The 26,763-nt window shown below is 49.0% G+C and overlaps 1 protein-coding gene and 2 pseudogenes across 7 annotated transcripts in view; 1 reads left to right on the plus strand and 2 right to left on the minus strand.

The window, feature by feature from the left end:
- Secisbp2l (SECIS binding protein 2 like) overlaps positions 1–15,329 on the plus strand; it is a 45,887-nt gene extending 30,558 nt beyond the window's left edge. For all 7 annotated transcript variants that reach the window (XM_087181008.1, XM_004835439.4, XM_087181004.1 and 4 more), the window contains 5 exons: positions 1,543–1,705; positions 3,667–3,887; positions 5,010–5,164; positions 8,195–8,414; positions 11,174–15,329. In XM_087181008.1, the coding sequence (XP_087037134.1) occupies positions 1,543–1,705; positions 3,667–3,887; positions 5,010–5,164; positions 8,195–8,414; positions 11,174–11,880 (1,466 nt within the window). In that variant the 3' untranslated portion in view covers positions 11,881–15,329. The remainder of the gene's footprint in view (positions 1–1,542; positions 1,706–3,666; positions 3,888–5,009; positions 5,165–8,194; positions 8,415–11,173) is intronic.
- A 9,242-nt stretch (positions 15,330–24,571) lies between these two features.
- LOC101717114 (E3 ubiquitin-protein ligase Mdm2-like) lies at positions 24,572–25,287 on the minus strand (annotated as a pseudogene).
- Positions 25,288–25,333: 46 nt separating this feature from the next.
- LOC147830554 (E3 ubiquitin-protein ligase Mdm2 pseudogene) lies at positions 25,334–26,126 on the minus strand (annotated as a pseudogene).
- Between the last annotated feature and the right edge of the window lie 637 nt (positions 26,127–26,763).

The following is a 26,763-nucleotide window of genomic DNA, read 5'->3' on the forward strand; positions in this document are numbered from 1 at the left end:
TCCATATTTTATGGAATTTTCTTTAGGTTTGAAAGTGGTTTCTTCTCAGTGTGCTTTGGCAGGGAGATGGCTAACGTGGGGCGCGTGTTTCATGGTAGGTGTGTGTTCCCTTGGAGGCTTCAAGCTGGAATTGTTACAAACCTTCAGAGTTAAGGTCTCAGCTGGGCCTGCTGGTGCGTATGTGATCCTACTGTTCAGGAGGCCAGTGTGGGCTACACACTGAATTCAGGGCCAGCCTGAGCTGTGCAGTGAGACCCTGTCTCACCCCTACCCCCGAGAGAAAATAGAGCAAGATGGGCCGGGGATTTAGCTCAGTGGTTTCGCTGCCTGCTGCGCAAGCGCAAGGACCCGAGTTTGCTCCCCGGTACCAAAAAAAAAAATAGAGCAAGACCCTGTCTCAAAAAAAATTAAGAGCTCAATAGTACATGAGCTCACTTCTGGGACTCATGATTCTTTTTATTTTGTCCTACATCTGGAACAGTATTCGGTACCTTTCTTTATAGGGGTCTTCTTCATTGAGTCATTTTGTTGATTTTCTTTTTTGCTTTTGGGAAATTAATACATATGCACAGTGAGCATAGAATTACAAGGCAGAGCATAGTTGGTTAATAAAGATTTCACCCCAGTCAGCAGTGAGCACATATGATTCCAGCAGAGAAGATTCAACCCAGATGGTAAGTACCCAGCACACACAGTCTGGTACGTTTAAGTCTGATTTATACATAGATTAAGCAGCGTTGTTTCCCTATTTTTAGGAAAGTGCATTCACCTCTAAGGGTCATTCACCTAGACATGTTAGGTGCAGATTCCCCTTTATTCTCAACCTAATAGGACCCCCTTAATTCGTGTGGATCCATTCTCCACAGGGTGCAGTGAATGTCTCCCACGTGTGCGTAGTAACCAGTGGGAGTGGGGAGGTGGGTTCCTGCCATCACGAGCTCACAGTCCAGCAGGAGGGCAGGGAGGTGTGTTGCTTTGCAGACAGGAGCTCCCGGCCTGAGTTTGGCTGTTCCAGGAAGAAGCGTAACTGAGGGGCTGACACAGTAGTCCGGAGACGGTGGCCTGAGCTGGCTGTGGAAGCCTGCAGGACCAGGAGGGGTGCAGGGCGCAAGCAGGAAGACTCTGTCCGAAGCTAGAAGAGAAAGGAGAGATTGCTGAGAAGTAGGTGGGGAAGCAGAGATGATAACGCCATAGTAACAGGGTAGGCCTTTGTTCTCAGTCAGTAGATGTGCTGCTGAAGCCAGCACCCTTGTTCTTAACGACATCCCCTGGAAACACATGTGGATAATTTCGCTTGTTCTCATCTCTGGAGACTTCCAGGCTTTGCTTGTTTTTTTCTCTTTCTGTTTCTAAGGTATAATTTAGTAGATATTAGGAAGTCTTAAATTTTGTGGAGTATGAGAAGTGTTTGTTTGTGATAGGAAAAATGCCCAGCTCGTTAGCTTGTGACCCAAAGACAGCTGCGGTTTGGATTGTGTGAGTCAGCACGGTGCTGTCCAGCCTTTCAGTCTGGATTCTTTCCCCTGTCCCCTGTCTGCACAGATAATGGACTGAGCATGCCCAGCGATACCTCGCTCTCCCCAGCAAGTCAGAACTCTCCGTACTGCATGACGCCCGTGTCCCAGGGCTCTCCAGCGAGTTCCGGCATAGGCAGCCCAATGGCATCATCCACAATAACCAAGATCCACAGCAAAAGATTTAGAGAGTAAGTTTTCCCCACATCCCTCAGATTGCGCAGTGTAAGAGTCTTGATCATAGTTGTGAATTGTCATCGTGCCCTGGCGAGGTGAGCTGCCAGGTGGGGTGCCCAGGTCCTTTGACTGTTGAACAGCGGGCTTTGTTATGTATGGAGCGTTCTCTTCTTCAGCCTTGGGGCAGGGCTATCGAACAATGAATGCACTCGCTATCCATCAGTGTTTCTGTTCAAGAAACCTGGCCTTGTGCATCTTAGATATGAAATGTTATTCTATGTGTTCTTCCCTTTTTAGATGCTTCTGCTTTGTGGAATATATTATTGGACCTTTAAAAATCCCTCTGACCCATTAATAACATGAACGAGGCTTCTAAGACCTTGTTACGTGAAATGCGCCTACTACATAAAGCTTTTTATTGTATTTTCTTTCAACCCAGGGCCTTGCACTAGGCAAGAGCTCTACCACTGACCTGCACACCAACTCAAACTATTTGTTTTTAAGCTGCTGAGTTTTAGAATTGAGATAATTAGTCACACAATATGATATCCCATCTGTGAATCACCTTTAACAGTTATTGCTGTGAAATATTTTAGGAATTGTAACATTTGTGTGGTGAACTGGTTTTCCCTTTAAAAATGACATACAAAGGAATCCCAGGGTGAGAGTGTGTAGAATTTGTGAGAGTCCAAACCATGTTGGTTCTGTTCCTTTTCCTTATTCCATTGTTTTTGTGTGAATACTTCTTGCCTAGCTTTGAGAAGTTAATTAAATGTCAAATAACAGATGTGGAGCCACTGAAGGATAAAATGTTACATATATCTGAAATAGCTTGAAAGGAAAAAGGAAGACAATTGTGTTGCTGATGTTCTAATTTTGAATACTGTATTACAGTTCATCCTTTCCCAGCCCGTCCAGTTATACCTTCTCTTCTGAATTAGTGCCATACTTTTATGTATTTAAGCGTTGTTCACAAAGACATTCCCAGCACAGTGTTTTTTGTAATGAAGAAAGTCAGGCCTAGATTTTCCCAGCATAAAACTTAAAAATTTGAATTTGCTTGCCTAGTTATTGCTAGATAAAGTTAACCAAGTCTCCTTGTTTAATACCTGCTTATGGTGAAGATGAAGGATGAGGATGAAAAAAGATGGGAAGAACATACAGAAATCAGGGCCGTGGGTGACTTTCTCCTTGGAGAGTCAGGGTCACAATGACCTCACACCTGCTGCCTTCCTGCTGTTCACAGCATAGCTGTCCGTGACTCACAGAGGGCCCTTTCAGGAGCTTTGTCTGACATACAAGCATGTGACTTCCACCTCAAGGCCTCCTTCCTTGGTTTGGGCTTTAGTTGAACTGTTGAGTTCATCCTCCAAAGCTCTAGTTTTCAGAGGCCTCTTCCTAATACTTTGTGGTTGAGAAATGCTCGGAAATTGTCCAGGCTTAGAGGGTGGAGGGTTGGTGTTGAGACATTCAGTTAGAAGTTGTATTTCTTTCCTACCAGAAGCACCTTTAGAAGTCATTGGAATGACATAACTTTGTATCTTTTTTTTCTTTTTTTTTTGGTACCGGGGATCGAACTCGGGACCTTGTGCTTGGCGCTTGTGAGGTAGGCAGCAGAACCACTGAGCTAAATCCCCGGCCAACTTTGTATCTCTTTACCAGAAACATTTTATTTGTTTTTGTCTCATAGCAGGGCAACATTTGGCTTTAGAAATTTAATAATTGGGAGCTTAGGTAGTACTTCCCTGAAGTTGACCTATTCTTTACTAAAAGCCGGATTGTTGATATTCAGTAAAAGGTAGTCTGTACCACTCTTCTGTTTTTCTACCCACCTGGAGAATTTAGAATTTTCGAGGACTTGACTTTCCACAGAGACCTCTTACTGGATGTACTTTCTCATAAAGACATTTTCCTGATGTCCTTGTGTAGCTGCAGGAGCATGCTTTGAGAGGAATCAGCTGTTGTTCCCTCACAGGTACTGCAATCAGGTTCTCTCCAAAGAGATCGATGAGTGTGTGACGCTCCTCCTCCAGGAGCTGGTCAGCTTCCAGGAGCGGGTCTACCAGAAGGACCCCACGCGGGCCAAGGCCCGGCGCCGGCTGGTCATGGGGCTGCGGGAGGTCACCAAGCACATGAAGCTGAACAAGATCAAGTGCGTCATCATCTCTCCCAACTGTGAGAAGATTCAGTCCAAAGGCATGTACACTCTGCTTCACCCTGCTTCTGCCCCACTCTGAGGCCTGCTTGATGGAATTGCAAGAGATTTTTAAATTAAAGAAGCATCTGCTCTGAGGAGTATAGTTTTAGAACAAAATATTGTGCTTGAGAAAAGAAAATGAAATCTTTCAATACCTCAGATGAGGTAGGATCATTGAGATTGGATCGTAAAACCCTCGTGTTTTAATACTGGTGAAGGGTTTCCCCTGGGTCTGTCCAGTGTCCCCTCGCTGTGACCAGAGTAGGGGCCAGTCAGGCTGCGTTTCTTTATCTCTGATACATCTGCCTTTGCATTTCTTATGTTACCTTTCTTTGATAGCCCTCTCCTCTTGAAAAGATGCAAGGGTCTGTGCCCCACTTGTAGAATAGATTTGTGTCCAAAGTTAGCAGTCCCATGCGGAGGCCCCATGCTGTGACACTTGTCCTCATTGGTCTTTTTCCCCTGAGCAGCCACTTGAGGTGGCCTGGGCGAGACAGATGCACCATGTAGCCCTGGAGAAGTCCCCGCGTAGCCAGCTGCGTGTGCTCTGTGCCCTGCACTGTGTAGATCACTACCTGAGCCGAAAGGTTAGAAAAAGAAGTTAGGTGCTATTAACAATTTTAAATAATTTCTTCATAATGCTTGTTAAATTGTATATACATATTTATCCATATACACATTTTTACTGTGGTACTGGCGTTTGAACGAGGGACCTTTCCAGTGAGCTAATGTATGTCCTCAGCCCTTTATGTTTTACTTTGAGACGGAGGTCATCACTGAGTTGCCCAGGCAAGTTCGAACTTGGGATCCTCTTGTCTCAGACTCTCAGAGTGCTAGGATTACTCACAGGCCTGGCTTACCTTGAAAGTTTACTCCTACTCTGCTGATCACTATGGAAAGACAAAAGTTCTGGTGTTGAAGAAGTTGGGAATTTTAGTTGGGGAGAGAGCAAGCTGCATATCTGTGTGATACACCAGCAGGAGGCCGTCCATGACAGCCTTGGTGCCGTGGGCATCCGTTGACTCCTCTGCTGCGGCCGGTGCTGTGGCCGAGCCGTGGCCGGGTTGGCTCCGCTCGCTGAGGAAGGGACTAACTGGAGCGTCCATGTGCTGCTCCCTCAGGTGGCCTGGACGAGGCGCTCTACAATGTTATAGCCATGGCACGGGAGCAAGAAATCCCTTTCGTGTTTGCCCTTGGGAGGAAAGCTCTAGGGCGCTGCGTGAACAAGCTGGTTCCTGTCAGTGTAGTGGGGATCTTCAACTACTTCGGTGCTGAGGTGAGAATTTCGGGCCGTGCTTACTCTCGCTCCCCCACTTCCACACGGAGCGCATTTTCTGTTGACACATGGCAATTCTGTGCTAAAGTGCTTAAAGTGAATGAGGACTCAAAGGGTTAATGGAAGCTCTTGAGCATTGTATTTCCTTTGTAGTGGTGAAAACATTGACATAGGTGAACCCTGCAGCTTTTGAAAGGCTTAGTTTCCTATTTGTGCCGTAGTGGTTTTTGTCTTTTATGCTCAACTGTGTAGTACTTGGTAATTTATTTAACTGCTAATTGAAGATGGCCAATATAATATAATGCAAAATAATTTCTTTAGTCTTTTTTTTAGTCTACATTTTGTTTTCTAGGAGTCGAGAAAAACAAATTCTTTAATTGAAGGAATTATCCTTTAGAAAATGAAAGGCCTGCACCTATTTGGCAGAATAGATCGCACCCATAACACCTGCTCCTCTGGCAGTTGGCTAGCACAGCTTGCCATAGGCAGTGACACCATGACAGTGATGCCTGTAGGCCCACCATATTTCAAGGGCTGTTTGTTATGAAGTTGATTCCCAGCTACTTTGTGAGATCATTGGCAGGCCATTTCCTCTCTTCCCAGATGTCTTACTACTTTTCTAGTTGCTGGGACAGAATACTCGGCACCCAAAGATAAAGGAGGAAAGTTTTATCCTGGTCACAGTTTGTAGAGGTTTCAGTCCATAGTCAGCAGGCTCCAGGGCCCGGCAGAGGGTGTGGCAGAGCAGAAACAGCAGGCAGGAGGCAGAAACCAGCAGCAGTGGCCACCTGGCTTCTTTCTGCTCCTGTGGGTTTTATCCAGGCTGTACTCTGATTGATACCACCCACACCCAGGGTGGAGCTCCCATTATCCACATTCTTAATCTCCATATCACACCTTTACTCCACATCCTCACACCGTAATCCCACCACCTCTAAAAAGCCCCACTTAAGACCACATAAGGCTTTGGGGGAAAATCTAGACACTAGCTATAACATTCTGCTCCTGGACCCCAAAAGGTTTATGCCTGTCCCTTTACACAGAAGGCATTGAGTCGGTCTCTAGGAGTTGCCAAAGTCCTAACAGTTTCAGCATCGCTGAAAAGTCCAAGTCCAAAGTCTCCTCTGAGATTTAAGGCAAACTCTTAGTTTCGAGCCCCTGTATAAATGAAAAGAACGTTAAACTCTTGGCCGGGGATTTAGCTCAGTGGTTTTGGCGCCTGCCTCTAAACCGCAAGATCCTGAGTTTGATCCCCGGTACCAAAAAAAGAAAAAGAAAGTTAAACTCTTCCAACATAGAATGGCACAAGATAAACATTCCCATCCCAAATAGGGGTATAGAAAGGAATGGGACCAAAGCAAGTCTAAAATCCAGCCAGGCAAACATTAAGTTCCATGTCCAGCATCCAGGGGCAATCGGTGGCAAGATGTGAACTCCAGAGGGCTTGGGCAGCTCCGTCCCTGTGGGACTTCTGTTGGTTTTGGCTCCCATGGCTTCTCTCTTGGGCTGGCTTTGCTCATTCTTTGTAGCTTTCCTGAGGTGATCCACGCTCCTGGCTTCTCCAGCCTTCTGGAGTTTTCACAGCACCTTCGGCTTTACACTCAAGCTTCACACACTGTCCTCTCAGGGAAACCCTGCCTGGCCCCCAGACTTCCTTCTGAAATCTGAGTGGAAGCCTTCCTGACCCCACAACTTTTGCATTCTGCATGCGCCTAAAACCAGTGCCATGTTGATGATGCCAGGGTCTGCCGCCACCTGGACAGTAGCCAGGCTTCCTTCTCTCTTGGGTGTAGGGGTCGAGTGCTTGGATTGCTGAACACTGTGAACCCAGTCCCAAGGAACAACTTTGTATGCAACCACCATTCTGGAAAATGGTGCTCTGGGGCTTTCTTCTTAAAGCAAAGTCTTTCACCTTTGCAACTCTGAAGCTGCAAAGGGTGGAGTCCTCTATTGTCCTATTCCTTCTTAGCATCCAGTTTCTCCTCTGTTCCATATTTGCAGTCCAAAACTTTAACAGAGCTTTTGTGGCCTAACTCAAAGCATTTTAAATCATTCTGCTGGGCTCTTTGCTCTTGATTCTCGATACAGATTGGGCTAAGAGCTCCCGACAGTAGCCATGCCACCACCTCAACATTAGACTTCCTTAAAATTTCTTCTACAAGATTAAATTAGTGCACTGTCCTTAATCCCAGTTTTAGGCAAAGTCTCTGAACACAAGCGAAATGCAGACACATTTTCGACCAGAGCATAACACACGTGATCTGGAGTCCAGTAGCCAATTTGGTCCTTCCCACCAGAAACCTCCTGAGTCTGGTGTTTACTGGCGGGGTTTCTGTCAGCATTCTGGTCTTGTGAGCTCCTTCCCACAGCATCCCAGACCTCCCTGAGGGCTTTTCATGTTCTTCCCGAGGGTGACCGCCCTGCCACAGGACACCATGGCCTAGTGCATCCCAGTACCGCAGCATCCAGCACAATCGCTTCCTTGCACGCCTCCCCACTCTGCACCCGAGCCAAATGCTCTGCTTTCCTTCTGTCTCTGCCTTTCTTCCTGGTTGTGGCATTTCGCTCAGCATGCCCTGGCTTCACTTTCATGTTGTCCCTGCTTCTCAAGGCCTCTGCAAGGTGTCATCTTCTTTCACCAGACCCTCAGTCGTCGGCTGGTCTAAAAGCCACGGCACACACTGCCCCTCCAAGGCATGCAGGGCACAAGGGCCTGAACTCCGCCTGCCGTCTTCTCTGGCCCACCAGCACGAAGCAAGCCAGTCCGAAGCTGTGCCCTGCCAGACACATGAGGAGAATGCGCCTGCTGAGTCCATAACTCCCAGGAACTTTCCTACATGACACGCAGTGGCTAGGGTTAGCATCCACTGTCCTCAGGCTTGGGAAAATCAGATAAACAACAGCTCAGAGTGTTTTGTAAGGTTCTGTGGTTTGCATTCAGATTTTGAAATACGGTAGAGATATTTATTGCTAAAAACAGGAATAAAACACATTTCTGAAAACTTGACCCACACCCTCATTTCTGTGCAGAGCCTATTTAATAAGTTGGTGGAGCTCACGGAGGAGGCCAGGAAGGCGTACAAGGACATGGTGGCGGCCATGGAGCAGGAGCAGGCCGAGGAGGCCTTGAGGAACGTGAAGAAGGTGCCGCACCACATGGGCCACTCCCGGAACCCGTCCGCAGCCAGCGCCATCTCCTTCTGCAGTGTCATCTCGGAGCCCATCTCGGAAGTCAACGAGAAGGAGTACGGTGCGTGTCTCGGCCCTTTCCCGTTGTGTTCTTGCGGTGCTGGCAGGCAGCCACTCTGAGGTCTCACGCCAGGTGGGCAAGCACCCTGCACCGAGCTGCTTCCCAGCCCTCTGTATTTTCGCTTTGAGACAGGGTCTGGCTCGCTCGCGTTCCCCAGGCTGGCCCCCAACTTGAGACCCTCCTGCCTTGGCCTACAGTAGCTGGGATCCTGGCTTGTTGCACATCATTCTAAATGGCTTAAACTTTGAAATAATTTAAGTGATTAAAATCATTTTGTAAATAACTTTCCACTCCACCTTTTTTTTTTGGTTTTTGGGGGTTTTTTTCCTAATTTTTGAGTTTGGGTCACACTATGTAGCCCAGACTGGCCTTGAACTCACAGCAATCCTCCTGCCTCAGACTCCTGAGTGCTAGGATTACAGGCATGCACTGCCACACCCAGATTTTATCCTTATTTTTTTTTGATTATTCAAAATTTGCTCAAAATCTTGGCTTAAACAATTACGTTAAAGATGTTCTTTAAAGATTAGACTATTTGGGAGTGAAACTTCCTATGAGATCCTGGAGTTTAATCATAGTTCCAAAATCTTAAAAAAGGCCCAGGGAGTTCTGAAAAACAGAATGAACTGTACTTGTGGCATATCACTAAGGAAATACCAGAGAATTTTTTTCTGCCAGGGTATGCTGAATGTGAATATTTTCTGTCTGCTGAGTAAGTCGCAAGCCTGAACTCCCATCAGTCTGATGCTGTAAGGTGGGGCCGTGTGACAGCTGCTTCATGCCCGCTCTGTAGTCAGAAAGAGAGGCCAGAGCATCGTTTGTGTGAGCTCTGACGTCACTCCCTGCTGCCTGCCCGAGGTTGTCGGCCTGGCTTCCCTCCTGCCTGGAGCTTTCTGTCCTCTCTCCCTTCCTTTCCCGTCCTTTTGGGCTCCTCGTTCTTCCTTTGGGCTGTAATCCTCCCGGCCGCCGGCCTGCTTATGGAGCAGTTTGCTGCCCCCACCCGGTGACGCCCTCTTCTGTGCACCCCTCCCGCTCCAGGCTCCAGACAGAGGCGGTGGCAGGTGGCAGCCCGAGTGGCCTTGCTTGTGGCTGGCAGTGTTGCTGGCTATAGGCGGGTGGGCATGTTTCTTCTGCTCGAGGGACACCTCGGGGAAGGAATGCAGCAGAGAGGGAGCGCTGACTTGGTCTCTGAGAGCAGCCCTTGCTGTGTGGTGAAACGCCAGGTGACAAAAGTGAGGTCCATCTCCAGAGCTCCGGGCTGAGCCCGGACGGTCTCTCTCAAGTTCAGGCCCAGCCTGGGCATCTTAGTGACCGAGTGCAGCCGGGCCTCAAACAAGAAAGGGCTGGGGACAGAGCTCGGTGCGAAGGCCCTGGTTCATTGTCCCGTACCGGAAAAAAGAGAAAGGAAGGGAAAGTGGGGTGTGAGCAGAAGCCAGTGTAGGTGGCCTTCAGGTGGGCACATGCAGAGCAGAGGGTGGCCTGGGGACTGGTGCCGCATGGAGGCTCAGGTGGGGTCGGCGCCCTGCCCTGCCTGCGGCGGCTTCGAAGAACGAGTCATCTCCGGACCCCACATTCCCCCAGGAAAAGCCTTGGGTGGAAATATGAACGTGCCTCTGAAGCTTGAGCACTTGAAAGCGTCCTTTGTATGATCAGGAGGGTGAGCGTTTTCATCCCTACCTGTGTTCTCAGCTCTTTGCTCAGCGAGCATGGGCCCCGATGAGCTGGCCAGGCTGAGGGCTGGGCGGAGGCGGCCATGGGGCGCAGGCGCAGGGTCCGGGCATCCTGGGGCGGGGTCCACGCCCAGAGCACCGCTCCCGCTCCCCTGTGAGAGGGCCTGGGTCACGGAGGGAGGGCTGGCGGGAGGGCTGGCCGTGCCTGGCTGAGCGGGTGGGCGGAGCCTCGAGGGAGAGGACAGGAGACGTAGGGGCCCAGGCGGGAGTGGAGGACCCGTCTGTGCTGGTGCAGCCCGGGGTGGTGCTGAGGCTGAGGCCGTTCATGGAGGCGGCTTCTTACTTCAGCACAGCCCGGTAAGATGTTGTCCCTGTAACTGTGAATGATAGCACTGATCAGCTGAAGAGTCTTAAAAACCTCCAGACAGGTGGCACAGCCGTTTCCTCTCCTGATTCCCACCACCTTTGTGTGCTCTGCATCGATGTTGTGCCATGACAGATAATTTTAGATTGTCACCGCTGTGTCACGTGCAGCTTCTTTGGTCCTTCTGAACCCGTGTGAGCTAAGCTACATGTGTTTCAAAATGAACATGCCCAGATGTTAGAAATGCTGGCCCGGTGTATTGCCTAGAAATGGGTACACGGCTGGAATCATAGCTGAGGTAACCTGCTACCTGGACGGACAGGGACTTGGCAGGTCAGAACGCCTTTTGCCGGGCGTCTCCGCTGTGCCGTGTGGCCTCGGCACACCCTAGGTCACCAGAGCCCTTGACGACTCTGCTGCTGGCCGAGGCCATGCGGGTTTCATATGTGAACCGGAGAGGGCTCCTCTTACGTGAGAGCTTTTGCTTTCTGATGCATTAGCATGTGTCTGTCTCCTTGTTTCTTTGTTTTGAGTGCACATTTTGGAGAATTGTTTTCCCTTCATAACATTTAAGCTAGTACAATAATAAACTAAAATTTGGATTTTTCCAACCAGTGGTGGGCCAACAAATTTCTGGGTCTTTCTTCCATCTTACTTTTGGGTTTTTCAGTTTTATGACTCTGAAACCGTATTCTGCTGTGTAAAAATGTGTTTGCAATTTGTAGAGACAAATTGGAGAAACATGGTGGAGACCTCTGATGGGCTGGAGACGTCGGAAAACGAGAAGGAGGCTTCCGGCCCACGGTGTGCTTCTGAAAAGCCCGGCTGCCCGCCGCCTGCCCCTGGCCCCACAGGGAAGCAGCCGGCCCTGGCTCTCCCAGCCTTGGGCAGCGCCGCCTCAGGGCCCGGCCCGGGAAAGGCCCAGGCCAGCGACAAGGAGGAGGTGAGGCCAGACGACCTGGAGTGGGCCTCCCAGCAGAGCACGGAGACCGGCTCCCTGGACGGCAGCTGCCGGGACCTGCTCAACTCGTCCATCACCAGCACCACCAGCACCCTGGTGCCCGGCATGCTGGAGGAGGAGGACGCCGAGGACGAGGACGAGGATGACGAGGAGGACTACGCCCACGAGCCCATCTCGGTGGAGGTGCAGCTCAACAGTCGCATCGAGTCCTGGGTCTCAGAGACCCAGAGAACTATGGAGACCCTGCAGCTGGGCAAGAGCCTGCCCGGGCCGGAGGAGGACCACGCAGAGCAGAGTGGAGATGAGGACGCCCAGGCGCCCGAGGGGCTGGGTCTGGAGCCAGAGCCGGAGCTGGACACTGAGGCCTGGACGCCTGACCACCAGGCCACGCCCGACCTGCAGAAGCCCAGCAGCTGCGGCCCCGAGAGCCAGGAGCATGAGGAGCCCAGCGCTGCACCCCGACACGCGTAACTCAGGAAGCACCAGCTCCGGCCCAAGGCCCAGGAGTCCTCCCAGCCATGCCTCCATACTCGCGTCCAGCCCCCAGCCAGTGTTTTGTAGCACTTACTGTTTTGTTCCGATCTGTAGCTTAGCTTTTAATTTGCATCTAGGTGTCTTTCTAAGAATTTGTGGGAAATTCAGATCTGTTTCAGCTTCTTTTGTAGTGAGAAGCAATGATTAAAAAAGGAAGATTTTGGGCCGGGGATTTAGCTCAGTGGTTCTGCCGCCTGCCTCGCAAGCACAAGGTCCTGAGGTTGATCCCTGGTACCAAAAAAAAGGAAGACCAAGTTTGAGGGAAAATAAATTTAAAATGCTAGTTTAAGTCATTGTGGAAGCCAAAGACCAGGTTCTAAGGGTCGATGCAGTTACTGGTGTTGGTTTCATGACTGTTCCTCCACTCTGATCGTCTGATCGAAAAGTCGTTTGGGCATCTTCGACACAGAGCTGGAGATGGTCGGAGGGCCGTGCAGAAGGCTGCGGGAACAGAACGGGTCTGCGGGGCAGAGACAGGCCGCTGCTGCTCTCCGTTGGCCCACAGGTGCACATGTCAGAGGCTCCGGTCATTGTCATCACGAAGGTTGGGAGGGACCACGGGGCCTCCTGTGTGGAAGGGACAGGCTGTGTCCCGCAGGGCACAGGCCCCGGGAGAGGGCCTGCCAGGTTCAGGCTCAGACCTCTCTGCTTAGCTCAGGAATGTCTTGTACATAGTGTGTTCTCCTAGAGACAGCTGAGTACCTGGCAGCTGCTGTGATGGCAGCACTGGCGCAGGCAGCCTCCCCCGGGTGCTGTCCTCACGCTCAGGCTCAGGGCTCTTCAGACGCAGGTTTGATGGGGTAGCCACACTTGTCCTGACTGCAGAACTGTTGCATGTGGTGCCTAGCCTTGGGCACCTTCCGCGTGGCAGTGACCGTCGTTACTGACAGGAAGTCAGGGAAGGGAATTTTGCACAACTTCTAAGGTTATCCTGATGATCAAGGCTGAGCAGAGGAGGTTTTAGAAGAAAAGAGAAAGTCATAATTGTGCGAACCCGTTAGATGATTTAGCGTGGAAAGACATGCAGGTGTTCCTGTTTCAGTCGGTCATTCTCTGGGCGTGGGCACGGGTGCGGGCACTGCTCGGGAGAGGCTCTGCTCAGGGCGCTCGTGTCTCCCTGGCTGGCCATCACCGCCTGGCTTTCGCGATGTCCACCAGGTAATGTATTGCTGGAGTCACAGGTGATGCCTTTGTCCATCTCCCTATTCCCAGCCACACGCCTCCACACACACGCACACACGCACGCACGCACACCCACCCTTGAGGAGCCAGGCACCCTGCCCCGTGCTAGTTCCATCCCTAGGCCTGGGCCTGGGCCTGGGCCATTGCCGATGTCGATGTTTGTAGTGTTTGCGACGCTGGCACTCCATCACTGGGCGGGAGGCTCTCGGTGGCTGGTGTAGTGTTTGTGGGTTGCGGAAGTGCAGGCGCGTTGGTCTTTCGGCTTCCTATGTGCTCACGGGGCCGCTACTCCCGGTCCTGTCCCACTGCGGCAGTCGCCCACCTGCATAAGGTGTGAAGCCTCTGAAAGCAGCCGGGATCGGATGCGGCAGATCTTACCATCTCTGCGAGTTGAGGGGCGCCAGCGCACCTAGAGAAGTGGTAGAGGTTTTGAACTCCTGACAGTCCTGAGAGCAAATCTTACAGCTTTTCATACTTTTTATGATGTTCATTTCCTTTGCTCAGTGTCACCGATTCAGATGCTCTTGATCTTAAGGGAATGGCTTTTCAGAGGATTCTTAAATTTTCTATCTCTTCGGGACATGAACTGCCATTTTAGATTTTTGACATTTGTATCAAGAGAGAAGTTGAGGAAATCTGGACACCAGTAACCTAATTGTGCTGCAGGCTGGGGAAGGGCCCAGTCATGAGTGCCTCTCCTGCAGCCAGCCCAGGGACCACAGCCTTCACTGTGACAGGCCGCCTCTCGGGGAGTATATGCTGCCCCGGGTGTGTGCCTACGTATCAGTGATGTCTTTATCACCCGTCTCCTCAGGCAAACCAGGGTTTGTGCATTGAACTGCAGGCTTTCTGGGAGGTATGAGAATTAGGGAAGTTTTAATTATTCTTGGAAGTGGGTGTGGTTCACTCTTCAGAGACCTAGAAAGAGATCCAACCCTAAGGCAGAGTGTTCCTCAGCACAAAAATGAAAACAGTGATTTTTTTCTTAGTGTGTAGAAGTTGCTTTATTGGCAATAATAAATGTTAGATTTCTATTTTAGTACATAAATACATGACTTACATTACGAATTCCACTGCCCAGATTAGAGTTTTGCTTTAGTACATTTCTTTGCCATGAAGATTACTTCTCAGAAGACCAATGTTCATATTAGCTTAGTTTTCGGTTTAAAAATGTTTGTAAATGATGTAATATATTTCTTTTGACTAAACAAAGAAAAATAATATGTTATACATTGAGAAGTTTTTACAGGCTTTGACTGGAGGTCATTTTTGCAGAGATGGTATTTTATATGCTTCCAGTATTTGGAAAAGAATTAGTCAAAAGGAATTCACATAGTTTAAATATTGATAAATTAATATCCAAATAATGTACTTGTCTGATTTCTTAATAAGTTGGGGGAGGTGGTTGGGGTGGGAATCATAATGTGCAAATGGGTAGTGATCTCTACATTCATTTTCAACATAAAACTGCTAATCGTAATGCATTGTTACTTTGATATATATATATATATATAAAGTATTACTGTTTATAAAGCTGCTGTTTGCTTTAAAAAGTTGTCATGTAAGTATTTTCTGTATGTTGTGCCAACAGGTTAGAACATTAATCTGCTAAAACCTTTTTTGATTTAAGAAATTTTCTGTGAAGCTGGGTGTGTGGTGCACGCCTCTCATCCCAGCCCTCAGGAGGCTGAGGCAGGAGGATCGCTGTGAGTTCGAGGCCAGCCTGGGCTACATAGTGAGTTCAAGGCCAGCCTGAACTGCACAGCAAGACCCTGTGTCAAACAAACAAAAAGAAATTTTCTGTGAAATAATTTATCTCGACATCTCCCTCTTGCTGTGTCCTTTCAACCTTTACACACATCACAGAATCAACCAAACTTTTTGCCTAATCTGAAACCTGAATCCTAATTAATGGTAAAAATTTTAACTTTGTTGGCACATCACACCTTAAAAGTATTTGTATTATTTTGTAATTTAATGTCTAACTATACCACACCGATTTATAATTTAATGTCTTAATTGTAATGCTCTAATAAAAGCTAGCACCGTTAGTCTGAGTCCTAACACTAGGGTGCTCATCAGTCCTCTTGCTGTAATGAAGGATGATTGCTCCCTCCTGCGGGCCGCGGGGTAATAGCAGCCTTTTGCACTATGTACATACTGGTGGGGCCTTGTGTACCAATAAAAGGATTACTGGAATGGCATCTGTCGTTGCAGAGTAGACCCGCACTTCCGACTGGGAGAGTGGAGGGAGGGCAGTGCACCTTGGAGCAGGTGTGGGCCGTAGTCTCACTCGCTCGTGTGGGTAGGTTTGCCTGGCTCCTGCGTCCTCAGGGCCCTGGTCGTAGATGCGGGACTGCTGCTCCCTTCTCAGGTGAGCTACAAGGAATGGCCAGTCCCCTCCGCCCGCCAGCGTCCTCATGCGGGCTGAGGCTCAGCATTCCTCAACCTGTCCCCAGCCACGGTGAAGCGCAGGGTCTGGAAGGGGCAGCCGCATCTGCCAGGGAGGACTACTGATGCTCCTAACAGGACAGTCCCAGCTCCCCACGAGGAGCGGAACAGGTTCTGGCCATCACAGGGTGTAGGGCCGTCTGAGCCTCCTGTCAGAGCTTTCCCCAGGAGCCTTCGGTTCTCCCGAGTGAACAGAAGAGGCTGTCGGTGCCTGAGAACGGTCATGTGCTAGGTGTGCGAGAGGGAAGCGAGGAGCTGCAGACCTTCTGCAGAGGTGCTCCATCCTAAGTCTGCCCACGGGTGGTTCCTTCGTTTGAGAGAACGCTTGCTGTGCAGGGAAGTCACCGAATCGATTCAGCGGTCCAGGCTGAGCTGACCCAGGGACTCCTGGTTAGGACCTGACAGGCCCAATTCCTCTGACCGCCTCAGGCCCTCTGTTCCTGTTCCTCCTCCTCCCCCTCCCCCTCCTCCTCGCCTCTCCACACTGTCAGCCCTGGGGCAGGGATGGTTGGGTGATTGGTTGGCTACACCCAGGCAGTGGCCGGGACCGAGCTTCCTATGGAGACAAGGCTGGGCCAAGTGTGGGTGAGCGCGTGAGATATGCGTCTCAGAGGCTGCTGGTGGTCTTTGTCCAGTTGCTGAGCAGCGTGGATCTGGGGCCTAGTGAGTTTGGAGGCTGGACTGGCAGAGATTTTGCTTTGTTTTGTTTTTGAGAGCGGGTCTTGCTATGTAGTTCAGGCTGGCCTTGAACTCACTATGGAGCCCAGGCTGGCCCCAAACTCACAGCCTCCTGCCTCAGCCTCCCCAGTGCCAGGATTACAGGTCTGCAGTCGGCAGGGCCCTGGCCTGGAATTATCAGCCTTCCTGGCATGGGATTCTGGTCAACCAGAGGCAGCCAGTCCCACCTTTCTCTACCAAGCCAGAGCAACATCAATGCAAGCAGGGTTCTCCAGCTATCAGTTTTAGTTCTGTTTACCTGAGCTGCAGAATTTCATTGCTTTGCAGACCCTCTGCTTGAGAGATAACGAACTGAAATGTATGAAGTTAGTTTTGTTTGTTAGCCCTGGTTAAAAAGACTTGCAAATCCAGCCTTCTCAGCCACAGGAGATGTCACTGCCTCCTCCCTGAGCCAGCACCAGAAGATACACAGTGAGGCTCTGGGCAGTGCCCCCACCCTGCTGGCAGTGCCCAGTGGAGCCTGGCGGAGCCAGTGCAGTTCATCCTGCGTGCAAGGCTGCACTGAAAACATCTCCCAAGCATAGTGATGACCCAGAAGGACACACGATGTCTCTAACTTTCATTCTTTCCCCTAATAAACGGCCGCCTGGGTTCTGTGGTTCTCGCTTTCCTCCTCCGTCAAGGAAAGACTCAGTCCTGTCCCCTGCTTGGGGAAACAGACCATTGTTTGGCCACAGGGTGATGATGCAAGGACAAGACGCCGTCTGTCCTAGGACTGGCAGCATCCCGGGCAGCTGGACACCCCGTGGGCCACTGACCCTAGTTTTCTTGCAGATTTGAACTGAAGGCCACAGCAAGCAGAATGCGGGGAAAGCAGGTGTGGAGAGCAGCTGTAAGGAGCTGCCCTCTAGGCAGGGGGCCCGAGCCTCTGACTGGTTATGCAGAGCTCTGTGTGCTGGGAATGTTTGATAAGAATAACCAGAGGGACCAGCCGGTCAGAGTACAGTCATTTTCTACAGTGCAAGTGGCTTTGCAAACCCTCATCACCGAGACAGAACCTGGTAGAAATGGAGTCAGTCCCAACCCCCCTACTGACTGCTTTAGCAAATCACTACTGCTTGTTGGGTAGCGTGCAACTACACACTTCACCTTCTTCTCATGAACTGGAAACTGCCTCCCTTCATCTTTCCCCTGGCCTAGCCCTCTTCAGGCATGAAATGTGCGGGTCTCACCTGTGACCCTTCCATCTGCTGCATCCTACACCTTTGGTGTCCTTAGCAGCTAGCATGGTACTGGAGGGCCGGCACCCTTTGCTCAGTCCAGAAATTGGGCGAGCTTGCTGGTGGTGCCCCCGGTGGTCAAGGCCGCTCTGCCTGCCGGAGACCCCTGTCTGGTGGTCCTGGGCAGCAGCCCCCACCACAGGCACGACTCTGCAAGCAGTCCTGGCAGCAGCCTGCACATCGCCAGTTCAGCTCCCCTTCTGGGTGCACTGGCCCCTGTCTCTATCAGGGCAGTGTTGGCCAAACTGGCTTTTCATTCCAGCGTTGAAGAAAAATTTTCCACATCCTTGTAACTTGTGCAGCAATTGAGGTAAGTTGCTACCAGTTTCCAAGAAACCTGAGCAACAATCAAGAGGGTGAAGCCGCCAGGCATTTAGACCATATATCATGGGAAAGAAAACAACTTTGAAAGAAAGTGACTGTTGGAGAGCCGATAAGCAGGTGTCTGTGGCCCACTCTGGTCAGAATGACCCCTCCCTGGGCAACAGCTGCCCGATCCCCACCTCAGGATAGAATCTCTTAATTGCAGAGGAGCAGCCAGTAAACGATCCTGGAAACAATCAGTCAGAAAACCCTGAAACTGCAGACCCATGTGTGGGAATTTCAGACCTGGCGCTGAGAAAGGTTGCCTCGGCTGATTTTGGGTCCCTGGTTTAAAGAGGGGACTCAGAAGCCATTTGTGGCTGTGAAAAGCCAAGTGTCCATCCGTGTTGAGCGGGATTCATTGCTGTCGGGCATTTCAGAGCTCCCCTACCCTGGTGCATGCTGGCTCCAAGGACGGAAAGATTTCACAGACTCAGCGCAGGGCTGGGTGTGGCTCAGATCTGGGTTCAATCCCCAGCGCCAAAACAAAAAGCCTGCGTGACTGCTATGCTTCTGAAATTCTTGTTAGTTGGTGGCTTATTGTAACCTTATTATATCTCTTATGTACACCAACTCTAATCTTAACTAATTCACCAGAATTGCAGGTGAAGCCTTTTAAAATACATCTTTTCCACTATGTTATTTCCCTGGGACTGTTGTGTTTTACTCACATAGTATGATTTTCATGCAGAGTGCTGCCAGTGCATAACTTTTGACTTGTAGGGGAAAGGACAGGGTCTTCCCAAAAGGTCATTCCTGGTGTTTATTGGTAATCTCAGAAGAGGAACGTCTTCAGATAACACCAGAACAACTGGAAGGTGGACCTCAGCTGCTAACAGAAACCATTGGGTCTCCCTGTCTCTGGGTCTGATTTGGGAGGAGCCTGGGTTTCCATAAGGATACTTTCAGGTAAGAAGTGTTGGGGGGGTTCTTTTTTCTTTTTTCTTTTCCCATTAAGTTTACTGGTACATTTTAGGTATGAAACACAGCCGCATTCATCACTGGGATCCTGTACCACCACAGGAGCATCTTGGTTCTTGTTTTTTCCCCTTCCCCTGCCTCCCCCACCCCTCCAGCCCTCCCTACCCACAAAGGCCCCATTTTCCTCCCCCCATATTCCTCCCCCACCCTGCTGCTCCAGACCCTTTCCTCCTCCTACACAACATCAACCATACATTTTAGGTTTTTGTTTTTTTTTTTTTTTTTGGTATCGGGGATCAGGATCGAACTCAGGTCCTTCCGCTTGCGAGGCAGGCAGCAGAACCATTGAGCTAAATCACCGGCCCTCAACCATACATTTTTAAAATTACAATATCAAGACCTAGGAGACAGTACCACAGGTTTTACAAAATTTAAAAGGCCATAGAAAGCATATTACAAAAATCTTTTTTGAAATAAATTTGACAACTTCTAAGAAGTACCTTGGAAGACAAATTAATGAAACTGACTCTGGAGGAAATATACAATTTGAATAGCACCCATTAAAGAAAGTATATTCCTAGCTTGAAAACCTACCTATATGAAAATAGCAGGCTCATATACATTTGAACTGATAAATTATATCAAACATTTAAAGCAGAAAAAAGAAGTAACACTTCTCCCCTCATTTTAGGAACTCAACATTGTGCTAATCCTAAAATTGGATAAAGATAATAGAAGAAAAAAGTATGAACATAGATAGAAATTTGTTTAACAAAACAAATTATTAGAAGTCAGATCTGGCAGGATGTAGAAAGTGGTTTTGTTATAGGGATGGCAGTGTTGGTTCAGCATTGGAAGATCCACCCCCAAAAGTCATCATTTTAACAGAGGAAAGGAAAAAGTTGTATGATCCTGTCTCTAGTTGGAGAAAAAGTATTGGACTAAATTCCACAGCTGTTCATAGTACAAGCTATCAGGAGACTAGAAGTAGAAGAGAACCTTCTCAACAGATTAAAGTCATGGACTCCATACTTCCAGCAAAAATGCCTTATATGAATGGAGAAAATACAATGCTTTCTCCCTAAAGTGGGGAACAAGGGCAGATATGCCTACTCTTCATCTGTCCATTAAACTTTGAAACATAAGCCTAAACTAGTATCAGCCTCAGGATTTTTCTATTTTTATGCCCCACCTTCTTTAATGTGTGATCTTTATTCTTGGGGGAGCTTCATGGTCCAAAATGGTTGCTGAAGCTCCAGCCAATTACATCCATGTTGAAGCAGTGTAGAGAAAAAGTAAGATAAAGACAAAAAGTGTCCAGAGTCAGCTTCCTGTCCTTTTTTTAATTTTTATTTTTTTGCTTAAATTCTTTTATTGGTGCATTTTAGGTATACTATGTGTTTGGATTTATCGTGGGGTACTTGTACCTGTACATGATGTATCTTGGTTCTTATTTTTTCCCCATTCCCTGTCTTCCCTTCACCCCCTCCACCCTTCCCTATTTACATAGACTTTGTTTCCATTTTTTCCTTTTCTCATAATTTTTCCTTTCCCTTCTTTCCTTTCCCCTTCCCCTCCCCCTCCCCCTCCCCCTCCCCCTCCCCCTCCTACTTCCCCTCCCCCTTTGGACCTTTTCTTCCTATTTCAAATTATCAATTATTCGTTTCAATCATTTTAATCCTTATTTACACTTTCAGTTTCTCACACCAGAGAAATTATTCGGTATTTACACATATGTGTCCTATTTATTTCACTTACGAGTATGGCCTCAATATGCATCCATTTAGCTATAAATGTCTCTAGTTTCTCATTCTTAAAAAAAACAACAAGCCTGTGTGAGACCACACGTCTTAGTTACTCTTCTGTTGTTGGGACAAAATACCCGACACCCAAGTTAAAGGAGGAGAGGTTTCTTTAGCTCACGGTTTATAGAGACTTCAGTCCGTAATCAGCTGGCTCCAAGGCAGGGTGGACAGCAGAGGGCCGACACTACATGGCAGATTGAAGGTATCAAGGCAGCAAGGGATCTTAACAGCGTCTTTCTGCCCCTCGTATCTTACCCAGGCTCCTTAGGGCGGGCAGCACTCACACCCTTAATCCTAGTGCCCTTGAGCCTAGCACTGTCCCATGAAGCAGTCCCAGCACCACACACTCCAGATGCAGCCACCTCAGAAAAAGCCCCAACTATGACCGAGGCTTTGGGGGACCTCTAGACACAAGAAGTAACACCATGGAACATAAAATTCTCCAGATTTATTTGATCACAACACTGTTTCTGTGAAGCAACTGTGCACACCCTGGGGAGCTAGTGTTCCGCTCAATGTGTCACCTCCACTGTGAAGGCCAGGAGGACCGGACGCAACAGGGACACCTAGGAGACACTCACCCAGAGGTTCTCAGCCTGGAGCAGGGCCGCCCAGCTCCTCGGGGACCTGTGGCAGTGCCTGGACACGCGGGGAGGTTTCCACAGCTGGACAGGGTGCTGTCAGCTGAGGACCGAGACCAGAGATGCTGACACATGTCAGTGCTGCACCCGGCCCCTGGCCCGAGGGCACCTGTGACTGAGCCCAGGCCTGGTGGGGCAGGAAGTTCCCCTGACCCGGCAGGGTGAGGTCAAGGCTTCCTGATCCCCCAGCCTCGCCTCGCTTCTTCCCCCGTGCCCCCGGAAGTGTCCTTGTCCCCAGGGAATGAGGCTCCTTGTGCAGGTTGTGATGCTGATGGACAGAACCCTCTTCCCAGAAAGACAGCTGTCAGGCAGGGCCCCGAGCTCTGTTCTGACCTGGAAGAGCTGACCTCCAGGATTGCACTAGGAGAGAGATGTATTCCCTGAGCAGGGCTCTTTGCCCCTCACAAAACGGCCTGGCATGGCTGACCTCACCCGACCCTGTGAGCGGGTGGGGCAGCTGTTCTTTGTTGTTGTTGTTTTGATTGGTTTTTGTTTGTTTGTTTGAGACAAGGTCTCACTATGTAGTTCAGGTTGGTCTTGAAGTCACTATGTAGCCCAGGCTGGCCTCAAACTCACAGTGATCCTCCTGCCTCAGCCTCCCCAGCGCTGGGATTACAGACATCCATCACCATGCCTGGCTAAGGCAGCTATTCTTACATTCATTCTGCAGCTGAAAAATCAGTTTAACTGCTCTTCAAAGGTATCCCATAGCGGGGATGAGATCACAGCCCGAGTCCCTTGGACTAGCATCTTGTCAACCGAAAACACAGTCCTCTGACCCTGCGAGTGACTGTATTTCGTGAGGTCATTAGAGTTAACCAGGATGGCACTTTGGTCAGAAGAGGGCAGGGCCCCAGCAGCCTCTCTGAGCGGACAGGGACCAGGGCGAGCTCCAGGACAGGAGCGAGGTGGCTGTCTGGGAGCCCTCTCGAGACCCGCCCTGGGCTTGGATGTCCGCTCCAGGGTGGTGAGAAAAGTTGACTTCCGGTGTTGAAGCCACTTGGTCTGCGGCATTAGTTCCCGGACTCTGAGCCGCGTGGTCGTGGTCGCTCCCCACAGCCCAGAGCTCCACACCCGGGCTCCGAAGGCCCCAGCCCCACCCTCGGGTCCACCGAGCCCCTCCCAGCTCCTCCCCCGAACACAGAGCTCAGCATCTCAGCAAGTTGGGCTCCCGACTGCAGCGCTGAGGCAGACGCCGCCGGAGGCGTGGCAGGAAGGCGCTGGCTTCCCAGGCCCCGGGAAACGAACTTTGCTAACTGGGCCCATGTCTGTTAGTTCCTCCACAGAGTTATGGCCAAAGAAATGAAGTACTCAGAAAGCTTCTGCACAGCAAGAGAAACCACCAACAGAGGGAAGAGACAACCCACAGTGCGGGAAAAATTTAGCAGCTGTTCCTCAGGCAAAGGACTACATTCCAGAATCTATAAAGAACTAAAAACAAACCAGACCCCTAAGTTAAAGACCCAATCCAAAAATGGGCATCTGAAATGAAGAGACATTTCTTAAGCAAAGACGTAAAAGCAGCAAATAAACATATGAAAAAATGTTCAACATCACTGGTCATTCGAGAGATGCAGATGAAAACAACGCTGAGATTCCACCTCACCCCAGAAAGAATGGCTGCTATCAAGAAATCAACCAATAACAAATGCTGGCGGGGTTGTGGGGAGAAAGGAAACCTGCTCCACTGCTGCTGGGAGTGCAGACTGGTGCAACCACTGCAGAAATCGGTAAGGAGATACCTCAAAGAATTAGGGCTGGAGGTCCCATTTGACCCAGCTATTCCCCTGCTGGGGATCTTCCCCAAAGAATTAAAAGATTCATACCACAGTGATACTTGCATACTCATGTTATAGCAGCACAATTTATAATAGCTAAATCTTGGAAAGAGCCCATATGCTCATCAACACATGAATGGATAAAGAAAAATATGGTTTTTATATACAGTGGAGCACTACGGTGCCATAAAGAAGGATAAACAAATCATTTGTAGGAAAATGGATGCACCTCGAACCATAATGTTAAGTGAAGTAAATCAGACACACAAGTTTAAATGTTGCATTGTTTCTCACGTGAGAAACCCAAAGGGTAAATGAGGAGTCTGATGAAGGACAGATACTGGGAAGTAGGAAGAATGTGTTCATATGGGCAGAGGCACAAAGGAGGGGCCAGGGGAAGGGAAGGAAAGGAAAAGGAAAAAAGGGAATGGAAGGAAAAAAAGGAAACAAAGCTGTGTGAATGGGGAGGGTTGAAGGTTTGGAGGGAGGGGAGAGGATGGGGAAAAGAACTGGGATGTTATGTGCAGGTACAGATTCCCTATGATGAGTCTGATCAACAGGACGACAAATATGACTAATAAAAAGAATAAAGTTTAAAAACAGAAAAGTAAAAACAGAGCGGGATGTATGATCCTTAACACACTGCACTGGGCAGTGCAGATGTCTCCGTGTCACTGCTGCTGACGGAGCTAAGGGCCAGCCTGCCTGTGGCGATCCCTTGAAATAAGACTGAAGTTTCCTACATGGATTGCTGTGTAGATCAAATGCTGCTGTTACCATTTAACCCACATTCCAGGAGCCAGGCTCGGAGGCTGAGGCAGGAGGATTGCTGAGAGTTTGGAAAAGGACAGCTGGGCTACATAGTGAGACTTGGTTTAAGAAAAAGTCACCGATACGGTGATAACCAAGTTTGCGATGCCGGGCGGGGTCCCCAGAATGTGACGCAGACACAGAGCAGCAGGGGCTGTTGGGAAGGAGTTGCCCGCAGACCTGCTCAGCGCAGAGCCCACTGTGTGAAAAACACAAAGACTACATCGAAACACTGAGGCAGGGGGGTTGCAAGTTCAAGGCCAGCTTGAACAACTCAGTGGGATCCTGGCTCAAAAAATAAGATGAGAAGGGCAGGACAGAGCCCTGGCCTAGCATGGGCACAGCCCTGGGTGTGAGCCCTGGTACTTCAATTTCCATCCCTACCCCAAAACAAAAGAAAAAACATAAACAATAAACTTCCAAAGTACATTTCTCAAGAAACAGCTGGCGACCCCGAGAAGCTGTTTGTTTTTAGCAGTGGATTACATGAAGCACGAACATGGACAGTCAGATCTGCTCCAGAGCTCAGAATTAAATTGACACTCTGGGCGTGGAGGCGCACACCTGCAATCTCTGCACTTGGGAGGCTGAGGCAGGAGGATCACCAAGGGTTGGAGGCAGCCAGGATGACACAGCAAGACCCTGTCCTGAAAAAAGTAAAAGAAAAAGGTGGATGGAGTGGGCTGCTTAGCAGGTTAACTCGCCCTTCTGTGGAGACGCTACCTCACCACTGCCCTTTGCCTTATTCTCCTTGTTTTTGTTTTCCTTTTCTTGGCTTTTAAACTCATTTGTTTTGTTGTTTGTTTTTTTTTTTGAATTGGTTGTCTGCATACTGGGCAGGCCTTATTTCTTTTCTTTAGCTTCTTTGCACGTATGTTTTGCCATGAACAATGCAACCGTTTTTTAGGTCGACCTTGGCAAATCACACAAGGTTCAAGGGCATTAAGGGGGAAACTAGATTCCACACTTTCTTCTTTCTCTTGTGTTTCTTTCTTCTCCAACTCTTTAACATCTTCCTGGCTGCTATTAATAGTGCTACCAGAAGTTGATGGCTGAGAATAGTCCTCACTTTCTTGTGACTGGGAGGCTTGTGTGACTTTATCATTATCTTCATCAATACATGACTCTCTGGAATTATTTGCTGCAGGTTTTTTACCATCAGGCACATCCAAGCCCTTTTCTGCCTGTGTTGAGTTTTCGAATTTGGCTTTCTCAGGGAGTTCCCCCTTATCTTTCCCTTTATCTTCAGAAAGCCAATTCTGACGAAGGGCCCAACATCTGTTGCAATGTGATGGAAGAGGAGGATTCATTTCATTGCTTGAAGTACACTTTCAGTAGTCCTGAAAAGGCTTTACATGTGAAACTTGCAATAAAAGGGACTTCCTATTATCCCATGAATAATGTAGCTGTTTTTAGGATGCCTGACAATTGACATAAGACAGTAGCAACAAGGGTCAGGGCTATTCTCACATTGATTCTTTTTAATTGTCAAAGGTGGTTTCCACTATCTCAGCTAAGGAAATTTCAGGATCTTCTTCAAATGAATCTGTATCACTTTCCCCTGCCTGATACACAGTAACTCGATATACCTCATCATCTTCATCTGAGAGGTCTTGTCCTTCTTCACTAAGACTATAATCTTCTGAGTCAAGAGATTCAACGTCAAATTCTACACTGAATTGATCTGAAACTGAATCCTGATCCAATCAATCACCTGAATGTTCACTTACACCATCATCCAGATCCAGATTTGATGGAGTCTCTGTCGATTCACTGCTATTACTTCTTTCACAACATGGCTCCCTTATTACACACAGAGCCAGGCTTTCATCAAAAGAAAGAGAAATACTATCTGACTTGTGGCGTTTCCTTTGTCGTTCACCAGACAATTCATCTGAATTTTCCTCTGTCTCACTAATTGCTCTCCTTCTAGATGAGGTAGACGGCCTAGAAACCAAATCTGAAGATGAAGGTTTTTCTTCTTGTAGCTCTTGCCCAGGGTCCTTTTGTTCACTCTCATCTTCAAGGTGATACCTGCTCTCACTCACAGATGTGCCAGAGTCTGATGGTTCCTGCTGATTGACTACTGTCAAGTTTCTGCAGATCATTGTATATATTTTCCTGTGCTTTTTCACAGAGAAGCTTGGTACTCCAAACAAATCTCCTAGAAGATCACTTGAACAATATACAATATGTTGTTGCTTCTCATCATATAATCGTTTAGTCATAATATACTGGCCAAGATAAAATATGACCTCTATTCCAGAACTTCAGTACAGTAAACAGTACTCATGTATCTCTAGTGCAGAAGTTCTTAACCTGGGATCCAGAGATGCCCAAGAAGTCCTCTTTCATAGTATAAGTATCTTTTTGTGCACCAACAGACTTTAACAACTTCAAAATCAATGGCTTTGGTCTAACCAGGGTCTCTTGTTCCGAAGCAGGAATCTGTGAGGTGCTTACAGCACCATCAGTAGACACAGACTTGTTGGTATTGAACATTGGCCTGGATCAATACAGAAAACTTGCTGTACGCCGGTGATCACAGCAGTCTATCTCCTAAACTCACTTGTTTTGTAAGCTCGTGGATGAACGCTTTCTTGTTTGAAAAGATGAAAAGAGCCCAGGGACCTGCAAACCCAGACCTGCAAGTCCTCGTCGTTGCCGATGCTGTCTCTGTATTTGGGCCACAGCCTCGGACCCGGTGGGATCAGAGTAAGCAGTGGACAGCTCGCAGCGGGCCAGGACCACCTGCCCAGTCCTGTTCTGTCCTCCACGGAGGCCCTGGGAGGCCGGGGCGGGAAGGAGGCAGGCGGGTGGGTTAGGCGTCACTCGTCCCCCACAGAGGCCAAGGTGGGGCTGGGGTCCGGTTGTTCAGTCCGTGCACTTTTCTGGCTGGCTTGTTGTGTTT

The sequence above is a fragment of the Heterocephalus glaber genome, unplaced genomic scaffold, assembly GCF_053883595.1.
Source record: "Heterocephalus glaber isolate CG9 unplaced genomic scaffold, H.glaber_assembly_v1.0 deba00000122, whole genome shotgun sequence".
Taxonomy (NCBI): Eukaryota; Metazoa; Chordata; class Mammalia; order Rodentia; family Bathyergidae; genus Heterocephalus; species Heterocephalus glaber.